This window comes from Triticum aestivum, chromosome 5B (assembly GCF_018294505.1).
Source record: "Triticum aestivum cultivar Chinese Spring chromosome 5B, IWGSC CS RefSeq v2.1, whole genome shotgun sequence".
Lineage (NCBI taxonomy): Eukaryota > Viridiplantae > Streptophyta > Magnoliopsida > Poales > Poaceae > Triticum > Triticum aestivum.
This window is the reverse complement of record NC_057807.1, coordinates 7,064,751-7,083,725: the sequence shown is the minus strand read 5'-3', so window position 1 is coordinate 7,083,725 and position 18,975 is coordinate 7,064,751. Positions and strand designations below refer to the sequence as shown.

The following is an 18,975-nucleotide window of genomic DNA, read 5'->3' as shown; positions in this document are numbered from 1 at the left end:
CCAAGGGGACCCCCCCGGGCGCGCGCGGGCGCGCCGCGGGAGGGGAGGGGAGGGGAGGAGAGGGGGAAGGGGAAGGGGAGAGGGGGAGGGGAGCGGTGCGGGCCGGGAGGCGTGCGCCCGGCGGCCGGTGGCGGCGGGGGAGCGGGGTCGCCGGCGGCGGCGGGGGTGGGAACCCTAGGGAGGGGAGCTTCCGCGAGAGGGACCGTGATAAATCACGTATAGAAGACTGGAAGGTCCTCTACAGGATATCACCTCTCTCTCTCGGAAAGTAACCATGTCCTAAGATAAAATTCCCCTACTCCAGATGATCGGGCATTGGGAAGTCTCTCGTCATAATTTGCGCCCATTTCCTTTTCGTCGAGAAAGAGTATTTTGGAGTGGTGCAGAAAGATTGATTTGTGTGCAGGAGACCTCTTGGCAAGCCGTTGCAACTTGCATGCGGAGTAATAAGGAACTTAGTTCAATTTGTGTGCAGGAGACCTCTCAGCTCCAAGTAGTACCCATGTCTTCTTCCTGAGATAAAATCCCCTTCTCCGCAGGCACTGGGCAACATCTGAAACTCGCCGCCAGTTTCCGCACTGCAGCAGGCTTCTCAAGGTAATCAACCATAGTTTCTCTTTATTCCAAGACCTGCTTCTTGATCCAGACTGGCATCTTTGATCGAAATTAATCCCATGTGAATAGGAATTCTGACAACTCTGCTTCATGCCGATGTTTTCCTACGGGAGTATCACTGATTCAAACGAACTACATAGGCGTTTTCGTGGATTCTGTTATTTAGATTTTCTTTCCCCCTAAATTAATCCCATGTGAATTGTCGCTATGGATAATCTTACATGCTGTTCCAAACGAAACTAGCTAGGATGCAACCAAACAATTTCTATGACATATTCATAGGTTTTAATTCCTATGAGATTTCAAACAACTTATGTCTTGTAGATAAATTTAAAATCTCGCCTACTATCAAGTTGACATGTCGAGGAATTATGTTAGGCTAGCATAGTCACCAAATAACTTGACAGAAATCGACGAAACCATCATGGTGGCAAACTCCACCTTGGAGGAAACAACTTCAAGGGGATCGATCACAGTAGCCTCGAGGAAAAGGGCTGTGGGTGTAGGACCTCACTGAACCGCAGATGCATATGGCAATAGACGCCAGTGTAGAGTGAGGGAGGTCAGATCTATGCTACCAGAGGTTCAGAACCGCACTGCTAGAGCTACTACTGCCTAACTAAGGCTGCACAGGGGTGGGAGTGGGACCCTCGCCCAATTCGGCATGTGTGTGTGTGTGTGTTTTCGAAAAAGGAGGATATCCCCGACTTTTGCATAGGACCATGAATGCAGTCATATATCATTAAAAATGCAAAATTTAGCAGTCGAACTACATCGATCCGGAAATAAAGCGGAAAAAACTAAGGTCGCATGTCTCGCGACAGTAACTCCAGCAGATAGCCATTAACCCAATGTTACAAGACACTTCAAAAATAAAAAAATACACAACTCCTAGACCACGCCTTCAAGAAGGAATCGTTGCATGTGCGCCGATGATGGCGAGTCCAACACGAAGTTTAACTCCGGATTCTCATCCTCAAAGCCAAACTTCAATCCACCACCTTTAGCAAGGTCATGACGTACGCACGCGTCGACATACCCCGATCAGAGATCTTGTGGTTTCACGGGAGTGCATAAACTCATCATTGAAGATGTATGTACCATCCGTCATTATCCGTCTACCGACGCCTCGATAGCCAGATACCTCTGGAGAAGACATCGAAAGACACAGACGTCCTATACCATGACACATATGGCACGAAGAGCATAGGAAAACTGTCACTGAGTGTCTCAATGCTGGCTCGGACCATGCCGTGTGGAACTATTTTTTCTCACGATAATTTTTCATTTTGTCATCATTAGAAAATTTATTTTCTTGTACTCTCTCGAAATAGGCTTTCGCCCCGCTTTATAAATAAAGCAACGGTCCATACAATCCATGTTCGAACAACACCCGATAGACAATGGCTGGGGCCACAACACAGTCAAGCCCAAGAAAAGATAAAAGAAATAAGGAAAAAAGCCACCTAGTGGCAGCCATGAAGCAGCACTATGAAGACGATAATCGATGCGCCGAAGCCAAGAGTGCATCCATCATAAGACCGAGTCGATCGCGATCAGGCTGCCTCGAGAGCGGGTGCCAGTGCTGCAGAAAAGCAAGGAATTTGAAGAAGGAGCCAGATGCCTTCCTCGGAAAAACCTTCTCGATCACCATCTTATTCCGAGTCGTCCAAAGAGTCCACGACATCGCCGCAAAAACAAGCCAAAATAGGCGGCGATGTTGCGACTGCTGTAAAGCTCTATGTTGAAGAAACTCCGCGAGATTTAAGGCCTCCCAGTCGGGCCCCAATGCCTCACGGACGTAAGTCCATAGTACCCTTGCCGCCGTACAAGAGAAGAGGATATGTGTCCCGGTCTCTGGTACTGCATAGAGAGGGCAAAGACCATCACCAGGTCCATGCCGCTTAAGTACCTCCGTCCCCGAGGGAAGGCAATCCCGTAGTAGTTGCCAAACAAAAATCTTAATCTTTAGAGGTATGGGTGATTTCCATAATTTTCTTGTATTCAATGACACAGTTATGAACTCACACATTCTTTTTATGTATGTACAGAAGGTCAACATATGACTGCAGAAATGCGTATACCATTACATGACTTACGTAAGATTACAACTCAATTCTCAGTGGACTCAAGGATAGGAAAGGGTGGGTATGGAGACGTTTACAAGGTATGACTTACTACTTGATATTTTGTGAATTTACAGACACTAACAGACACTAACAAATAAACGACCCAGTTATAAACAAATAATTGTGTACAATGCTTACGTCAAACATAGGGAGTGTACAAAGGAAGAGATGTTGCTGTGAAGTTGCTTCATGTTGATACGGTGCAAGGAATAGATGACCTACAATATCTCAGTGAAGTTGATATCCTTTCGAGGATTAAGCACCCAAATATCATACAGTTCCTTGGTTATAGTTATGAAACAACTTCTGAATTCGTTGAGCACAAGGGTAAGAAAGATTTTAGTAAACACATATATAGAGTCCTCTGCTTTGAGTACTTGCAGGGTGGAAGCCTAGACAAGCGTCTTCCTGGTAAGATGGAACTTACCTTTAATACGTTCATCTTCTTTTGTTTTTGAACTAAACAAAATTCCTAAATTCTCATTTTTGTAACATTCCCTTTTTCAACTTGTGTAGAAAAATCTTTTGCACCTGATTGGAGCAAACGATATGTGATTATAAAGGGCATTTGTGAAGGATTAGATTTCCTTCACGGGTGTAAACCACCAATTTTTCATCTTGATCTGAAGCCTGCCAATATATTACTAGACAGTGAAATGGTGCCTAAAGTGGCAGATTTTGGATTGTCAAGGTTCTTCAGCGGAGCACGCACTCATGTCACAAAACAAATCAGAGGAACCCAGTACACGCCTTATGGAATTCCTCATTTTCAGTTTATTCTTCTTCTGTGATGAAATAAATGTTATCTGTGATGACCAAGTCCTTTGATATCATGCAGGACGTACATGCCACCAGAATTCATAAACGATGGTGAAATCTCAAATAAGAATGACGTCTTTAGTTTCGGTGTTGTGATGATAGAGATAATGACAGGACCAACAGGTTACTCCAATTCTACCGGAGTGCCTGACGTGGCACAATTAACTCAGGAGGTAAGCAAAAAAACATTTTCAATTTGGCACTTGAGTTCATATATCAAACCACCAAATCATTGATATCTACTCCCTCCGTTTCAAAATAGATGATTCAACTTTGTACTAAAGTTAGTACAAAGTTGGGTCATGTATTCTGGAACGGAGGGAGTATACTCTATGCATTATGTTTCTTTTATTGGAAAGGGAAAATGTTAGGTCTAACAGCCCAATAAACTGGATATCTACTACTATAAGGAATCTATATATATGGAACTGTTGGTCATCAACATAAACAACCAATAGTCTAATTATTCATATAATTAATCTGCTTGTTAGTAGAAAATTCTAGCGTATAAACTACTCGTCGACTACTGAAATGCATATGTATTGAACTAGTGATTCTAAAAAAATGAAAAGAAATGCACACGGAGAACCTTTGTTCATCGGACAAATGATACGCACATATTCATATAGTACATATCATACTTCTATAATGTCGATCTCAAATTATATCTCTATATTCATGTTTTCGTAGGTACTTACCAGATGGAGTACAACGATTGAATTGACATCAAAGTACATATCAGAGGAATTACATCAGGTGAAGACATGCATCGGATTAGCAATGCATTGTGTGGATTCTGAAAGAAACAATAGACCCACTGTAGCAGATATCCTAGATGCCCTGAATAAGACAGAAACTCATATTCCCAAGAAACAGGTATTATTTGCATACTTAATGCACACAAAATGGAAGTCCAAGAGTATTTATTTACATTTTTACAGAAGATTACTGTTTCGATACATGTATTAGCAGTTGTAGAGTTTGCACCTCGAAATAGGCTTTCGTACCTCGAAATAAGCATAACCAGATTGTTCTTTGGTAATGATGTTTTTGTTGATCTTTCCATGTATTAAACATAAAAAGTTGTTGCAGTTGACAGACGTTCTCCCATGTCCGATGGTTGGTTCCAATAATACAATGTCTAATACGTTGAAGGAGATGGCAGCTGAACTGGACAATATAACAAATCAAAACCGGCATTCCATTTGTATGCCAGACAATAGCTCTAGTGTAAAACAAGTTCCTGACATACGAGAAACAATTTCGGATGTGGAGGAAGGACTGATCATTGGCAGGACTGAAGAAATATTGGAAATAGTGGCTACTTTATGTGGGAGCATCACACTAGATAACAAGGTCACCATCCTTCCAATATATGGCATTGGAGGAGTTGGCAAGACAACCCTAGCTCAGTTAGTTTTCAATGATTCTCAATTCGCAGGCTACTCTCGGGCATGGATCTATGTGTCCCAAAATCTCGATTTGAATAAAATTGGCAATTCTATTATATCACAGCTATCAGAGGAGAGCCATATAACTAACAAGCAGATGATATATAAGAAGCTGAGCGGGTTATTTGCTGGTAAGAAGATTCTTATTGTCTTAGATGACGTGTGGGAGACAAATCCACGTAGTCTAAAGGATTTGAAGTCCATGCTAAGACCTGCTGTGGGTAGCATGCTGACAGTTATCGTAACCACAAGAGATGAAGCCATTGCAAGGGAAATTTGCCATACAGTTGGGCCATACAAGCTAGAGACGTTAACAAATAATAGTTGCTGGAAAATAATAAAGCAGAAAACTGCCTTTAAAGACCGAGGCGACAAAAAACAGTTGAAGCATATAGGAAAGGAGATTGCAAACAAGTGTGGAGGTGTGGCTTTGGCGGCTCAATCACTGGGATACACACTGAAGGGGAAGATGTCTGATGAATGGGAATCAGTGAGAGACAATTATATATGGAATCTATCTAGTTCGGAGGACCCATCATCAACAGACCATGAAGTGCTTGCATCCTTGCTGCTAAGCTATAGCCGTATGCCTGATTGGTTGAAGTTATGCTTTTCCTATTGTGCAGTCTTTCCAAAAGGTCACAGTATAGTGAAGTATGATCTAATTTACCAATGGATTGCACTTGGATTCACAGAGCAATCTGATGTATTTGATTCTATGCAGCTCTGCGAGAAATATGTTGCACAACTCTTGGGGATGTCCTTCCTTCAATATTCAAAGACACAACCTTCGGTGATTATTACATTGCTATGCTACTATTCTTTTCAAACTTATAAATTCCCACTCAGGTGTGTACATATATATTCAAGATGACGCAGACCAAAAACATTATAGTGCACACGCCCATGTTGCAATTTTTCTTGGGAAGTTCAGAAATATGTATGTTGAGCAAATGTATGATACTATGCTCACTAAAAAAATGTGAATAATTGTACAAAAAAGATAAATTTTGGCACACGTTATTTCTCCATTTTTTTACCAAATTTTGTCTCCTGCAGATAGCAAATATAAATACTCCCTCAGTTCCTAAATAAAAGTCTTTTTAGAGATTCCAATGCGGACTACATATGGAGCAAAATGAGTGAATCTATAGTCTAAAATATGTCTACATACATCCGTATGTACTTCTTATTGAAATATCTTTAAAGACTTATATCTAGGAACGGAGGGAGTAGTTTTTTACTAGTGCTCATACCAATATTTTAAATGGCGGGGTATGAAAAATAGCGGCGGACCTCCAAATCGGCTATAGCGAGCTATTTGTGAAGACGACCATTTAGCGACACCCTGCTGAAAAGGCTATAGCGGGCTATAGCAGACTTATATTTAAAACTATGGCTCATACTCTAATACATCACACACATGCGAAATTTATTTTTCGAAATATGCAACTGCAAGTAGTTGTAATTTGTATAGGCCCGTTAGTGCCAAATACATATTTGCACTTGAAACCCTCTTACAAAATGAAGGAATCATAAATTTGAGGGACAAGAGTTGAGGGAGCCCCAAGTCAGCGCTGCAGGCGCCAGTTAACGAACTGGCGCTTGCACTGTCGCTGGCATGGGCTGGTCCACGAGCGCGCTCCCTCGTTCGCTCGGGAAACGAACGCGGTCGCTGAGTTATATCCCTAGCTTAGCTGGATCCGCCGCTTGCTCGGCCACTCCCTAGCAGCCAGTTTTTTTCCTTTTTTAGCTGAAAAACCACCCGGTTTTCCTCTTTCTTATGAAAAAAAAACAGGTTTACAGATGTAAATACAAAGTTCATCCATTTGAAAAAAAGTTTATCTCTTTAAAAAAGGTTCATAGATTTTGGGAAAAGGTTCATCTATTTTGAAAAAAGTTCATCGAATTATAAAAAAAGTTCATCGAATTATAAAAAAAGTTCATCGGATTTGAAAAAAGTTCATCGATTCTGAAAAAAGTTCATCGAATTATAAAAAAGTTCATCGGATTTGAAAAAAGTTTATTGATTTTGAAAAAAGTCCATGGGTTTTGAAAAAAGTTCATCGATTTTTCAAAACAGTTCATCAAAATTAAAGATAGTTCATCAAATTTCAAAAAAGTTCATGGATTTTGAAAAAGGTTCATCGATTCAAAAAAAAGTTTTAGAAATTCAAAAAAAGTTCATTGATTTGAAAACAAAATTCACGTATTTGAAGACAATTCATCGGTTAAGGAAAAAAATAAGAAAAAGAACAAAAACAGAAAACCAAAAAAGGAAAAAAAAGAAAAAAACGAAAACGAAACAAAAGGAAAAAGTGTCGAATAAAGGAATAGCAACCTTAGATTGTTAGCACGATCGCCCTTGTTGGTGAGGTTGTTACACCAGCCACCTGTTGAGGAGAAGGTCGCAGGTTCGAGTCCTTTACGCCGCGGCCTTTTTTACCTTTTTTAACAGAAAAAGGAGTAGCAACTGGGCCGAGCCCAACCAGCCGCGCCTGCAGGCGCCGGTTAGCAGAAAACCAAAGAAACCGGCGCCTGCAGCGCCAAATAGGTTTTGCCAAGAGTTGAAGCCAATTAGATCTTGACTACGGGCTGCCATGTGAGTAATGGCGGGGTGTATTGGGGACCATACCGGGCCATGGCCCACTATTTTCAAGATAAACTCCGATTATGCCAAGGCATTTGGCACATCAAACTTTTATATGTCGTGGCCCATCGGATATGTAAGGCTTCATTGACCCGTCCTAACTGTTGGGCTAGTGAATTGGCCCTCCTTTATTTCCCTGTCACGCTCCGCCTCTGTGAGTGAGTGCAGTGGTTGCAAAAATTACCAATCGAATTATGATTAATCTTAGCTAATCAATGACATAATCTATAGGATGACTGCACCCTTCCCTGGACCCTGCGCAAGCGGGAGCTACATGCACTGGGGGGTGGCCCACTCATTTCTGGACAGTCCGTCGGAGACCTTATGCCCACGGTGCTCGCTACTAGTGATTGAAGAGTTCGTCAAGTCCATCCTTGGGATTTAACTTTGACCTTCTTCTTGCATATAACTAATCAATGATCTCCGATCCACAACTTTTTTTGATAGAAAACAGTAGGATAAATCCTACTGCATATATTTTTGTTTTTACTATATGGAATTGTTCTTACAAATGTAAAAAAGGAAAACAGACAAAACAAATCAAAAGGGAAACAAGGTTTCCCTGAGGAGGGGAAACACAAGCCAGCTAAAAAGATTATCTATCCATGGGTCTATCTGAAATAAGGACCCATGATTCATAAGCGTGATAAGATTTTCTCTTTTCTCTATGAACGATCCAGTCGAGCTCTTCTTTCAGCTTCCTACTGCAAGAATAAAGATTTGGCTGGATCCCTTTGAAAATAGAGTCGTTTCTGGTAAGCCAGATAGCCCAGGAGATGGGAATAAAAATCTGAAGATAAAAAGGCACTTGCATCTCAACTCTGAAGATGTCAATCACAACTTCAGCCACTACATGATCTTTTGAGAACTTATCCAGTCATACCAGGTTTAATTGTGACTATACTCACAACATCAAAATACGTAGTATTTCAAATTAATGGTCATGGGAATATACCCACATGGAGGCACTTCCATTGATATACTATCTGTTTACACTTTTTTAACAGTTTTATTGTAGTAGCTCTACCGATAAATTTTCTACTATAAAACAAAATAAATTCGAAATTCTAACACCGTTAGGTGTTCTTTTGTTGCAGGGTGACAGAAACCGAGACAATTGTGTTGCATTCACGATGCATGACCTAGTGCATGATCTCGCAAAAGAGATCTTGTCCCATCAAATTAGCGCTGGGGGAAACAAACGTCGATATGCATTGCTCACAGATTGTAGCAAGTCAATGCAATTGTTCGTAAATTTTCCTGCAAATCTAAAGGCTCTACATTTTAGGGACTGTGGCAAACAGGAACTTTGTGGTGATGCATTTTCACCAGCTAAGTGCCTTCGTGTCTTGGATTTAAGTGAATGCTTTATTCAGAAGTTACCTGATTCTATTGGTCAACTAAAACAATTGAGGTTTCTTGATGCTCCACGGATACAAGATAAGATGATTCCCAGCTGTATCACCCAGCTCTCAGAATTAAATTATCTCAACCTTAGAGGTTCTCGTAATATCTCAGCATTGCCAGAGTCAATTGGTGCTATGAGAGGTCTGATGCATCTTGATTTATCACATTGTGATGGAATACATAAACTCCCAATATCATTCGCAGAGCTGAAGCAGCTCGTGCATCTCGATTTACCACATTGCAGCATTTCTATATTAGAAGTTTTGGGTGGTTTTACCAAACTTCAACATCTCAAATTATCAATTATTTCTTCTGTGGACACAAAGCACATCACAGGGCTGCCAGAGGTCATAAAAAATCTAATCAAACTCAAGTATTTAAATTTATCAGGGTGCATGAATGTCAGAACCCTATCAGAAGATCAAAAAGATAGTTTGGTTGGCTCTATCAGTACCCTTTCCAATCTAGAGCATCTGGACTTGTCTGAGAACTTAACACTTTCCAGTATACCAGAAAGTATTTGCAACCTTAGGAAGCTTCGTACACTGGACCTCTCAGGCTGCCGCAACCTAAAAAAGCTTCCTGATAGTATGGTTAAAATGGTTAGTTTGAAGGTTCTAAATGTGGCGAGCTGTTTCAGATTGGATGAAAAATCCTCATGTTCTCGGTCAAATTTTGCCTCGTTGCCACACTTTGTAGTGCATGCTTCTAATCATAAATGTAGCAGCAATATTGGCCTGCTTCAGCATACAAATCCTGATGAGCTGATAATAGATAGACTTGAAAATATAAAGTCTGTAAAAGAGGCACAAAGTATAAATCTGCTATTGAAACAAAAAAATTGAGGATCTAACATTTCAATGGACCGGAGGTGCTGAGAGATTTGTGGATGACAAGGAGGTGTTGGAAAAACTAGTTCCACCAAGCAATGTACGGGTATTGAATATAACTGGTTACGGGTGTGTCAAGCTTCCTTATTGGCTTATGGATATTAGGCAGTATCTCCCTAACCTCAGGAAAATAGATTTGTGTGGTTTTCCTAAGTGCAAGAACCTACCACCCCTCGGTCTACTACCCAACCTGTGGTCATTGTTTATCCGTCGTATGGAGGGATTGGAAGAGTGGGACACATCATGTACCAACGGTAAGGAAGGTGCAGATGAGCTCATGTTCCCTAAGCTTGTGGTGTTTAGCATAAGTCAATGTACCAAGTTGAAACTGATTGAAAACTCAAGGGAACTCACACGACTACAGACATTAAGTATGTCTAGTTGTGAAAGCATGACATCGCTACCGCAGTGGTTAGGAGAACTTACCTCCCTCGAGAAATTGAAGATTGAGGACTGCAAGGGGATCAAGTTTTTGCCAGACAGCATACAACAACTAACCAAGCTTGGATATCTAACCATTCGTGGCTGTCCTACATTAGTCAAATGGTGTGAATCAGAGGAGAACAAGACGAAGCTTGCTCACATCAGAGAAAAGGTATGTGCCTCCTAAGCTATACACATATAGGCATGAGTATCTTTTTCTTTGCGGGGATAGGCATGAGTATCTTTGTGTAATCATGATAAGTATCGAATTAGGTGCCTATAGTTTTTTGCCTATTTGACGCCTCATGCGTCTAGATTATTGAGTAATACACGTTACAGTTGCAGTAATTATTAGTCTAAGAAGAAGAAAAGAATTATGTGGTTGTAATTGTTCTATCACATGGACAACTATACATCCCATAGTTTTACATAGCAAGCTAAGCCTCTTAACGGCGGACCTCTTCTAAATGCTATAACGCACTATTTCAAATGTGTATTCATGCGTTTGGACCAAAGTCCCTTAGCACAGAATCTCTTCTAAAGTCTATAGCATGCAATAGTGCTATTTGAAACCATGATACATGCTATGCTGTTCTGATGATACTGTTTCCATTGTCCAGAATTTCTCAGACGGCCCTTCTTTTTGCTGGGACAATTTTGAGGTATCTTCTTTTGACTTGGAAATATCAGATGGCAGTAGAAAGCTGATGATGGATGGACTTGAAAATTTCAAGTCTGCAGAAGAGGCACATATTATAAAACTGATTGAGAAACAATATATTACAGAGCTAAAATTTGAATGGACCAAAGATGCTTGGAGATTTGAGGATGACATGGTGGTGTTGAAAAAACTAGTGCCACCAAGCGGTGTACAGAAATTGACTATATATGGTTACAGTAGTGTCAGCATTCCTGATTGGCTTATGGGTATCTGGAAGTATCTCCCTAATCTTTTTGAGTTAATTTTGCGTTATTTTCCTAAGTGCAACAAGCTACCAGCACTTGGTCAACTACCAAACCTAAAAGAGCTGGGTCTCTACCATATGGAGAGCTTGGAAGAGTGGAACATGGAATATACCAGTGGTGAGAAAGGTAGAACTAAGCTCCTGTTCCCTAAGCTTGAGAACTTGACCATATATAAATGCCCCAGGTTAAGGATTAAGCCATGTCTTCCTAGAGCTATATCTGTGAAAATAGTAGAATCTGATAATGTGCTGTCATCATGGGGGGAGAGCTTGTCACACAGCGGTGCTTCCTCTTCTCCGGTAACTAGACTGAGTGTTAAAGGCAGCAAGGTGCCCATGCATCAGTGGAGGTTGCTTCACCAACTCCCTGCCCTCCATAGTTTAACTATCAAGCGTTGTGATGATCTGACGACCTCGCCTGAGATTATCCAACACCTCCCCTCCCTTGTAGAACTGTCCCTCAAGCAGACATCACTACCGCATTGGTTAGGACAACTAACCTCTCTCAAGAATTTGAACATCAAGCAGTGTGAGGGGATCAGGTCTTTGCCGAACAGCATACAACAGCTGACCAAGCTTGAATATCTAACCATTCTTGACTGCCCTGCATTAGAGGAATGGTGTACATCAGAGGAGAACAAGATGAAGCTCGTTCACATCAGAAAGATAGTGGTATGTGCCTGCCAGGCTTCCATTCTCGCATTGACTAGTGACAATTGGCAACTGTCTTTAACAAATATATACAGACATGGCATGAGTATCCTAGCATATTTCTTCATAAATTGTCAAATTAGGTGTACATTTTGTCTAAATGACACCTCACGAGTCCTGTGTAAATACGCCACACTTGCACTAATGATTTGTCTAAGAAGAAAATAACTGTGATCGTAATTGTGTCATACTCCCTCTGTCCCAAAATAAGTGTCTTGACTTTAGTAAGTTAGTACAAAGTTGAGACACTTATTTTGGATAGAGGTTAGAATGGACAGCTATACATGCTCTGTTGTTCTGATTATACTCTTTTTGTTGTTCAGGACTACACAACATTGTACCTTGATTATTGGCTTGCCAACTTTATAGATGAGGAAGAATTTGAAGAGATCGGGCCCAGCCACTCAAAGAAGGGGGAGGAGGTGGTTCAGGAGATCGTCGATGATGAGACGGCTGTAGTTGTCGCCACTGCCGAAGCTCCGTCTGATCATCCCACGGCAGTGATGGGCTTGCTGACCGACATAGGCGGCGCCCTGTTGATCAAGCGAAGCCCTGGCATCAACAAGCAGCTCTACGATGGCGTCCACGTCAGCCCAGTGGACAAGGCAAGGAAGAGAGATACAGATATCGTCGATCTCAATGACGTGTCGATCGTCAGCAAGAGGTCGAGGAAGCTGCTGGAGCTGTGTGACTGGGAGCAGGATGAGGAGGCCACCATCTTCTCGGACGCAGCAAGCATGGGCCCCGCGGCCAGCGCAAGTTCTCCACATGTGTTGAGCTTCGATCTCAATGTGGCGGCGAGCGCAAGTTCTCCACCTGCGTTGAGTTTTGATCTCGGCCCGCCTTGGGTTTAGGCTGCCATCGGCTGGAGGAGTTGTGCCGTTTTCTTTCCTCTGCCCGTTAGCCTTTGTTTCTTTTTTCTCCTCGCCAGACTTGTCCAAGATCACCTCGTTACGCCACTGTTCAATAGGAACTGTGGGACACCTTTCCCACAACAGCATCAATATGTTTTTTTATTTAATAACAACACTATTTTGCTAGCAATTCAGATTTTGGATCCTTTGATAACAACACTGTTTCGGTGGTTTCAATTAATTTTCTTCACCGATGGATCACAGGCTACAGCAAGTGAGATGCAGAGAAAAGGGAATGGAGATGAGATGCAGAGAACATGGAATGGAGATTCACACTTCAGTTTCTACACACCACACGGGTTCACAGTTGCCAACCGGCTCCTTATGACCCCACGCGAAACGTTTGGTTGTGAACAGGGACCCAGTAATGAAGCTTCGAATAGGAACTCTGCTCCCCTTTGTGAACATCCAGGGATGCTTCATTGCTTCCCCGCAAAAAAGAAAAAGGAGGGATGCTTCACTGCTTGAGTAACATACATGTATAACTCACTACACACATTTCTCACGAACACCCTGTGAATGTCCATGCAGCGATTCTTTTTCAATGAATAGTTTCGTCTTTTTTTTCGAAAAGGGGGATTCCCCGGCCTCTGCATCAGATAGATGCATACGGCCATCTTATTAATCAAATAAAGTAGTGCCAACAAGGTTTCAAAGGTCTCAAAAAGTAATAGAAAAGCACATAAAGCTCACACAGAGCCAAAGAGGGCTAGAAACATCAACTAGCCTGGAAAAGACGCCACAACCGGCTGGCTAAAACTAGATAGGGATACTAAATGCCTATCCTATTACATGACCGTCATCCAAACCGGTTGAAGATATCCCGAGCTACCATCTCCCAGCGGAAAGACCCAGTAACCAAATGCTCCCTGGCCTCCGTCTGGGTGAGTAGCGACCACGAACGGATCAGTGCCGTAGTTCGAAATAAGACCTACAAAAAATGTATACATGATATTCTGTTAAAGACCAAATCATTTCTGCAATTCCAGATAGTCCACAGCAAAGCACAGACTCCAACCCGAATATGTCTCGCTAAGTCAGGCTCAATCCCATTAAGCCATGTCCCAAATAACGCATTAACAGAATTCGGTGGGTTGATATTAAAAGCAATATGGACCGTCTGCCAAAGAACCTTGGCCAGCGGGCAATCAAAAAAGAGGTGTTTGATAGTCTCATCCCGATCGCAGAAACTACACCTAGTAGGTCCTGTCCAATTACGCTTTATCAAGTTGTCCTTAGTTAAAATAACTTGTTTATGGACAAACCACATAAACACTTTTATTTTCAAAGGAACTTTGACATCCCAAACATGCTTGGACGTAGGAATGGAGTGCGAATTAATAGCATCAATATACATTGACTAGCACAAACGCCCGTGCGTTGCAACGGGAGAAGCAAACTCATGCATAGCCCTGATGAGTCATCTTTGTTGCCATTTCTCTTGTGTCATCATGATGGTGGTCACTTGCTAACCTATTACAAAAAATGTGATCAATCCCATGGCAGTGAGGTTGGTTATCACATTCTACCAAGCCGATTTCACAAGCCTCTTCTTACACTGGCTTGTAGTTTCTCGTGCGTTGTAATCGTCGCATACATCTTCACTTCAACACCAGTTAGGTCTTAACGAATCAGGCGACGCATTTCCTTCTTGGCGCACATAATAATATAATTATTAATACAAATTAAGTTACGCCGGGAGGACAGACATCAATAACTTGAGTCAACATAAACTGGATACACTTACTGTCGCCACCGGCCACCTTCTTTATCTCTAACATGAACTTGGGCATTTTTTCGGCAGCAAAATATGGCATGTTCTTCCGCCATGGCCATCTAACCATAGTTTCTAAAACCGAAGGAGCGACTCACCGGTTGGACCGCCGGCTCATCGGTTCATTCACGACAAAAAAAGAATATTTAAGTTATTAAAAAACAACCTTAGATCAAATGAGTATGCCTAATATTGGATGTAATCCATTAGACAATGACAAAGTGTTTATGGCCTAGTTGGTTATTGGTCCATTAGCGTTCATGGGCTCAAGGAGAACGGTTTGATCACCACTTGACACACCATTTTGCAAATATTTTCTTGGATTTTTATGAAGTCTTAAAAACATGCAGGGTGTGGGTTCCCGTTGGCTGCAAATTAGAAGTTGTTAACTTGACATTTACACTGCCCTAAAAAATTGTACCTCGTTAACAAATTATAATATGGCCAAAAGCATCATAATTTATATGGACCTCCCAGCCCTAGGACATTGGAAACATTACCATGAGATTCGAGGAAACATGGTTTGCTTGCCAAGAGCTCCTCCACAGCTAGCTTTCTAATTCCAGCGGGATTTATTTGTTCTTTTAAATTCCTTCCGTTTTTGCCTAATAACAGGGGAATTTATCTCTCCTTCCCTTCCAGCAATTTCCTTTTTCTTCTGTCCTGGTCTGCCATAGGGCGGATTCTGATTCTAAATTCTGTGTTGCATCCTTTTAAGGACAAAGAAATCCAGCCCTACGATCCCTTCCTTTACTATAAAATCCAGGGGACTCCTGGCAATTATAATGCCCCCAAATATTTTTCTTTTTTTTTACGTGGCAGCCACACAATTTCAGGATCAATTCTTTGCTAGTCTCTATTTTCTGTGTTCTTTGAGTCTCATGGAGGGAACACATATAAATCGGTGCGCTGTAATATACACTGTCGAGGTTGGATAAATCACAAATAGAAGTTAGGTCAGTTGGTTACGTCAGGTTGCCTTGGTGCGCGAGGTGTTGTGTTCGACTCCCCACCATGTGAATTTTTTTGTACTTGATTTTACGAAGTCCACTCGCAGCCCATAAGTTGATGGACGCCCGCATTTGTTTTTTGCCAAGATGGGCTTCGATCGTCCACACTGGCCCAGTCTAGCGATCCTGCGAGCCAGAAACAAAAACATGAGTGAACCTGCGCAGCGTAAAAAAAATAGTACCACCTCAGTTAGAAAAAAATATCATCAAAGCGGGACGAAACTAAGAGGGACGAAACCAAGAATATCACCTCCTTTTAATAGTATCAATATCAATATCAATATACATTGATTTGACCGTAAATACTCCAGACTTAGTCAACTTCCAGCGTAATTCATCGGGTTGTTGAGAAAGCTGGACTTCCATCAGTCTCCTAACTAGACGGAGCCATTATTCCCAACGATTGCCCCTGAAATGACATGTTTACATGCTGAGAGTAAATAAATTAGCGGGTTACCCATATCTAGTTATATACGTGTGTGATTTTGTTCTTGGTGGACAACAATCATTTGCCGTTATGAATCATCTATTTTGGATGATGTAGCTTGGTGGTGTGTATTATTGACATGCAACAAACTGTGTGTGCATAAGGAGCAAATTGAGGTCGCAACTTGCAAGTAATTTAAGTAACTTTCAGGTTACTTAAATTTTTTTGTACTTGATTTTACGAAGCCCACTCGCAGCCCATAAGTTGATGGACGCCCGCATTTGTTTTTTGCCAAGATGGGCTTCGATCGTCCACACTGGCCCAGTCTAGCGATCCTGCGAGCCAGAAACAAAAACATGAGTGAACCTGCGCAGCGTAAAAAAATAGTACCACCTCAGTTAGAAAAAAATATCATCAAAGCGGGACGAAACTAAGAGGGACGAAACCAAGAATATCACCTCCTTTTAATAGTATCAATATCAATATCAATAAATATCAATATACATTGATTTGACCGTAAATACTCCAGACTTAGTCAACTTCCAGCGTAATTCATCGGGTTGTTGAGAAAGCTGGACTTCCATCAGTCTCCTAACTAGACGGAGCCATTATTCCCAACGATTGCCCCTGAAATGACATGTTTACATGCTGAGAGTAAATAAATTAGCGGGTTACCATATCTAGTTATATACGTGTGTGATTTTGTTCTTGGTGGACAACAATCATTTGCCGTTATGAATCATCTATTTTGGATGATGTAGCTTGGTGGTGTGTATTATTGACATGCAACAAACTGTGTGTGCATAAGGAGCAAATTGAGGTCGCAACTTGCAAGTAATTTAAGTAACTTTCAGGTTACTTAAATTTTTTTGTACTTAATTTTACGAAGCCCACTCGCAGCCCATAAGTTGATGGACGCCCGCATTTGTTTTTTGCCAAGATGGGCTTCGATCGTCCACACTGGCCCAGTCTAGCGATCCTGCGAGCCAGAAACAAAAACATGAGTGAACCTGCGCAGCGTAAAAAAATAGTACCACCTCAGTTAGAAAAAAATATCATCAAAGCGGGACGAAACTAAGAGGGACGAAACCAAGAATATCACCTCCTTTTAATAGTATCAATATCAATATCAATAAATATCAATATACATTGATTTGACCGTAAATACTCCAGACTTAATCAACTTCCAGCGTAATTCATCGGGTTGTTGAGAAAGCTGGACTTCCATCAGTCTCCTAACTAGACGGAGCCATTATTCCCAACGATTGCCCCTGAAATGACATGTTTACATGCTGAGAGTAAATAAATTAGCGGGTTACCCATATCTAGTTATATACGTGTGTGATTTTGTTCTTGGTGGACAACAATCATTTGCCGTTATGAATCATCTATTTTGGATGATGTAGCTTGGTGGTGTGTATTATTGACATGCAACAAACTGTGTGTGCATAAGGAGCAAATTGAGGTCGCAACTTGCAAGTAATTTAAGTAACTTTCAGGTTACTTAAATTTTTTTGTACTTGATTTTACGAAGCCCACTCGCAGCCCATAAGTTGATGGACGCCCGCATTTGTTTTTTGCCAAGATGGGCTTCGATCGTCCACACTGGCCCAGTCTAGCGATCATGCGAGCCAGAAACAAAAACATGAATGAACCTGCGCAGCGTAAAAAAAATAGTACCACCTCAGTTAGAAAAAAATATCATCAAAGCGGGACGAAACTAAGAGGGACGAAACCAAGAATATCACCTCCTTTTAATAGTATCAATATCAATATCAATAAATATCAATATACATTGATTTGACCGTAAATACTCCAGACTTAGTCAACTTCCAGCGTAATTCATCGGGTTGTTGAGAAAGCTGGACTTCCATCAGTCTCCTAACTAGACGGAGCCATTATTCCCAACGATTGCCCCTGAAATGACATGTTTACATGCTGAGAGTAAATAAATTAGCGGGTTACCCATATCTAGTTATATACGTGTGTGATTTTGTTCTTGGTGGACAACAATCATTTGCCGTTATGAATCATCTATTTTGGATGATGTAGCTTGGTGGTGTGTATTATTGACATGCAACAAACTGTGTGTGCATAAGGAGCAAATTGAGGTCGCAACTTGCAAGTAATTTAAGTAACTTTCAGGTTACTTAAATTTTGTTGTACTTGATTTTACGAAGCCCACTCGCAGCCCATAAGTTGATGGACGCCCGCATTTGTTTTTTGCCAAGATGGACTTCGATCGTCCACACTGGCCCAGTCTAGCGATCCTGCGAGCCAGAAACAAAAACATGAGTGAACCTGCGCAGCGTAAAAAAAATAGTACCACCTCAGTTTGAAAAAAATATCATCAAAGCGGGACGAAACTAAGAGGGACGAAACCAAGAATATCACCTCCTTTTAATAGTATCAATATCAATATCAATAAATATCAATATACATTGATTTGACCGTAAATACTCCAGACTTAGTCAACTTCCAGCGTAATTCATCAGGTTGTTGAGAAAGCTGGACTTCCATCAGTCTCCTAACTAGACGGAGCCATTATTCCCAACGATTGCCCCTGAAATGACATGTTTACATTCTGAGAGTAAATAAATTAGCGGGTTACCCATATCTAGTTATATACGTGTGTGATTTTGTTCTTGGTGGACAACAATCATTTGCCGTTATGAATCATCTATTTTGGATGATGTAGCTTGGTGGTGTGTATTATTGACATGCAACAAACTGTGTGTGCATAAGGAGCAAATTGAGGTCGCAACTTGCAAGTAATTTAAGTAACTCTCA

At 41.4% G+C, this 18,975-nt stretch overlaps 1 protein-coding gene, 1 long non-coding RNA gene and 1 pseudogene across 2 annotated transcripts; all 3 read left to right on the top strand.

Moving 5' to 3' along the window:
• Positions 1-343: 343 nt before the first annotated feature.
• On the top strand, positions 344-3,009 carry LOC123115408 (uncharacterized). Its single transcript, XR_006456605.1, has 3 exons — positions 344-597; positions 2,667-2,782; positions 2,894-3,009. It is a non-coding gene; the product is annotated as an uncharacterized lncRNA (long non-coding RNA).
• Positions 3,010-4,679: 1,670 nt separating this feature from the next.
• Positions 4,680-8,018, top strand: LOC123114532 (putative disease resistance protein RGA3). Its single transcript, XM_044536051.1, has 2 exons — positions 4,680-5,807; positions 7,896-8,018. Exons 1-2 carry the CDS (start codon positions 4,680-4,682, stop codon positions 8,016-8,018), a joined length of 1,251 nt encoding a protein of 416 aa, XP_044391986.1.
• A 605-nt stretch (positions 8,019-8,623) lies between these two features.
• Positions 8,624-12,914, top strand: LOC123114531 (putative disease resistance protein RGA1; annotated as a pseudogene).
• Positions 12,915-18,975: the final 6,061 nt, after the last annotated feature.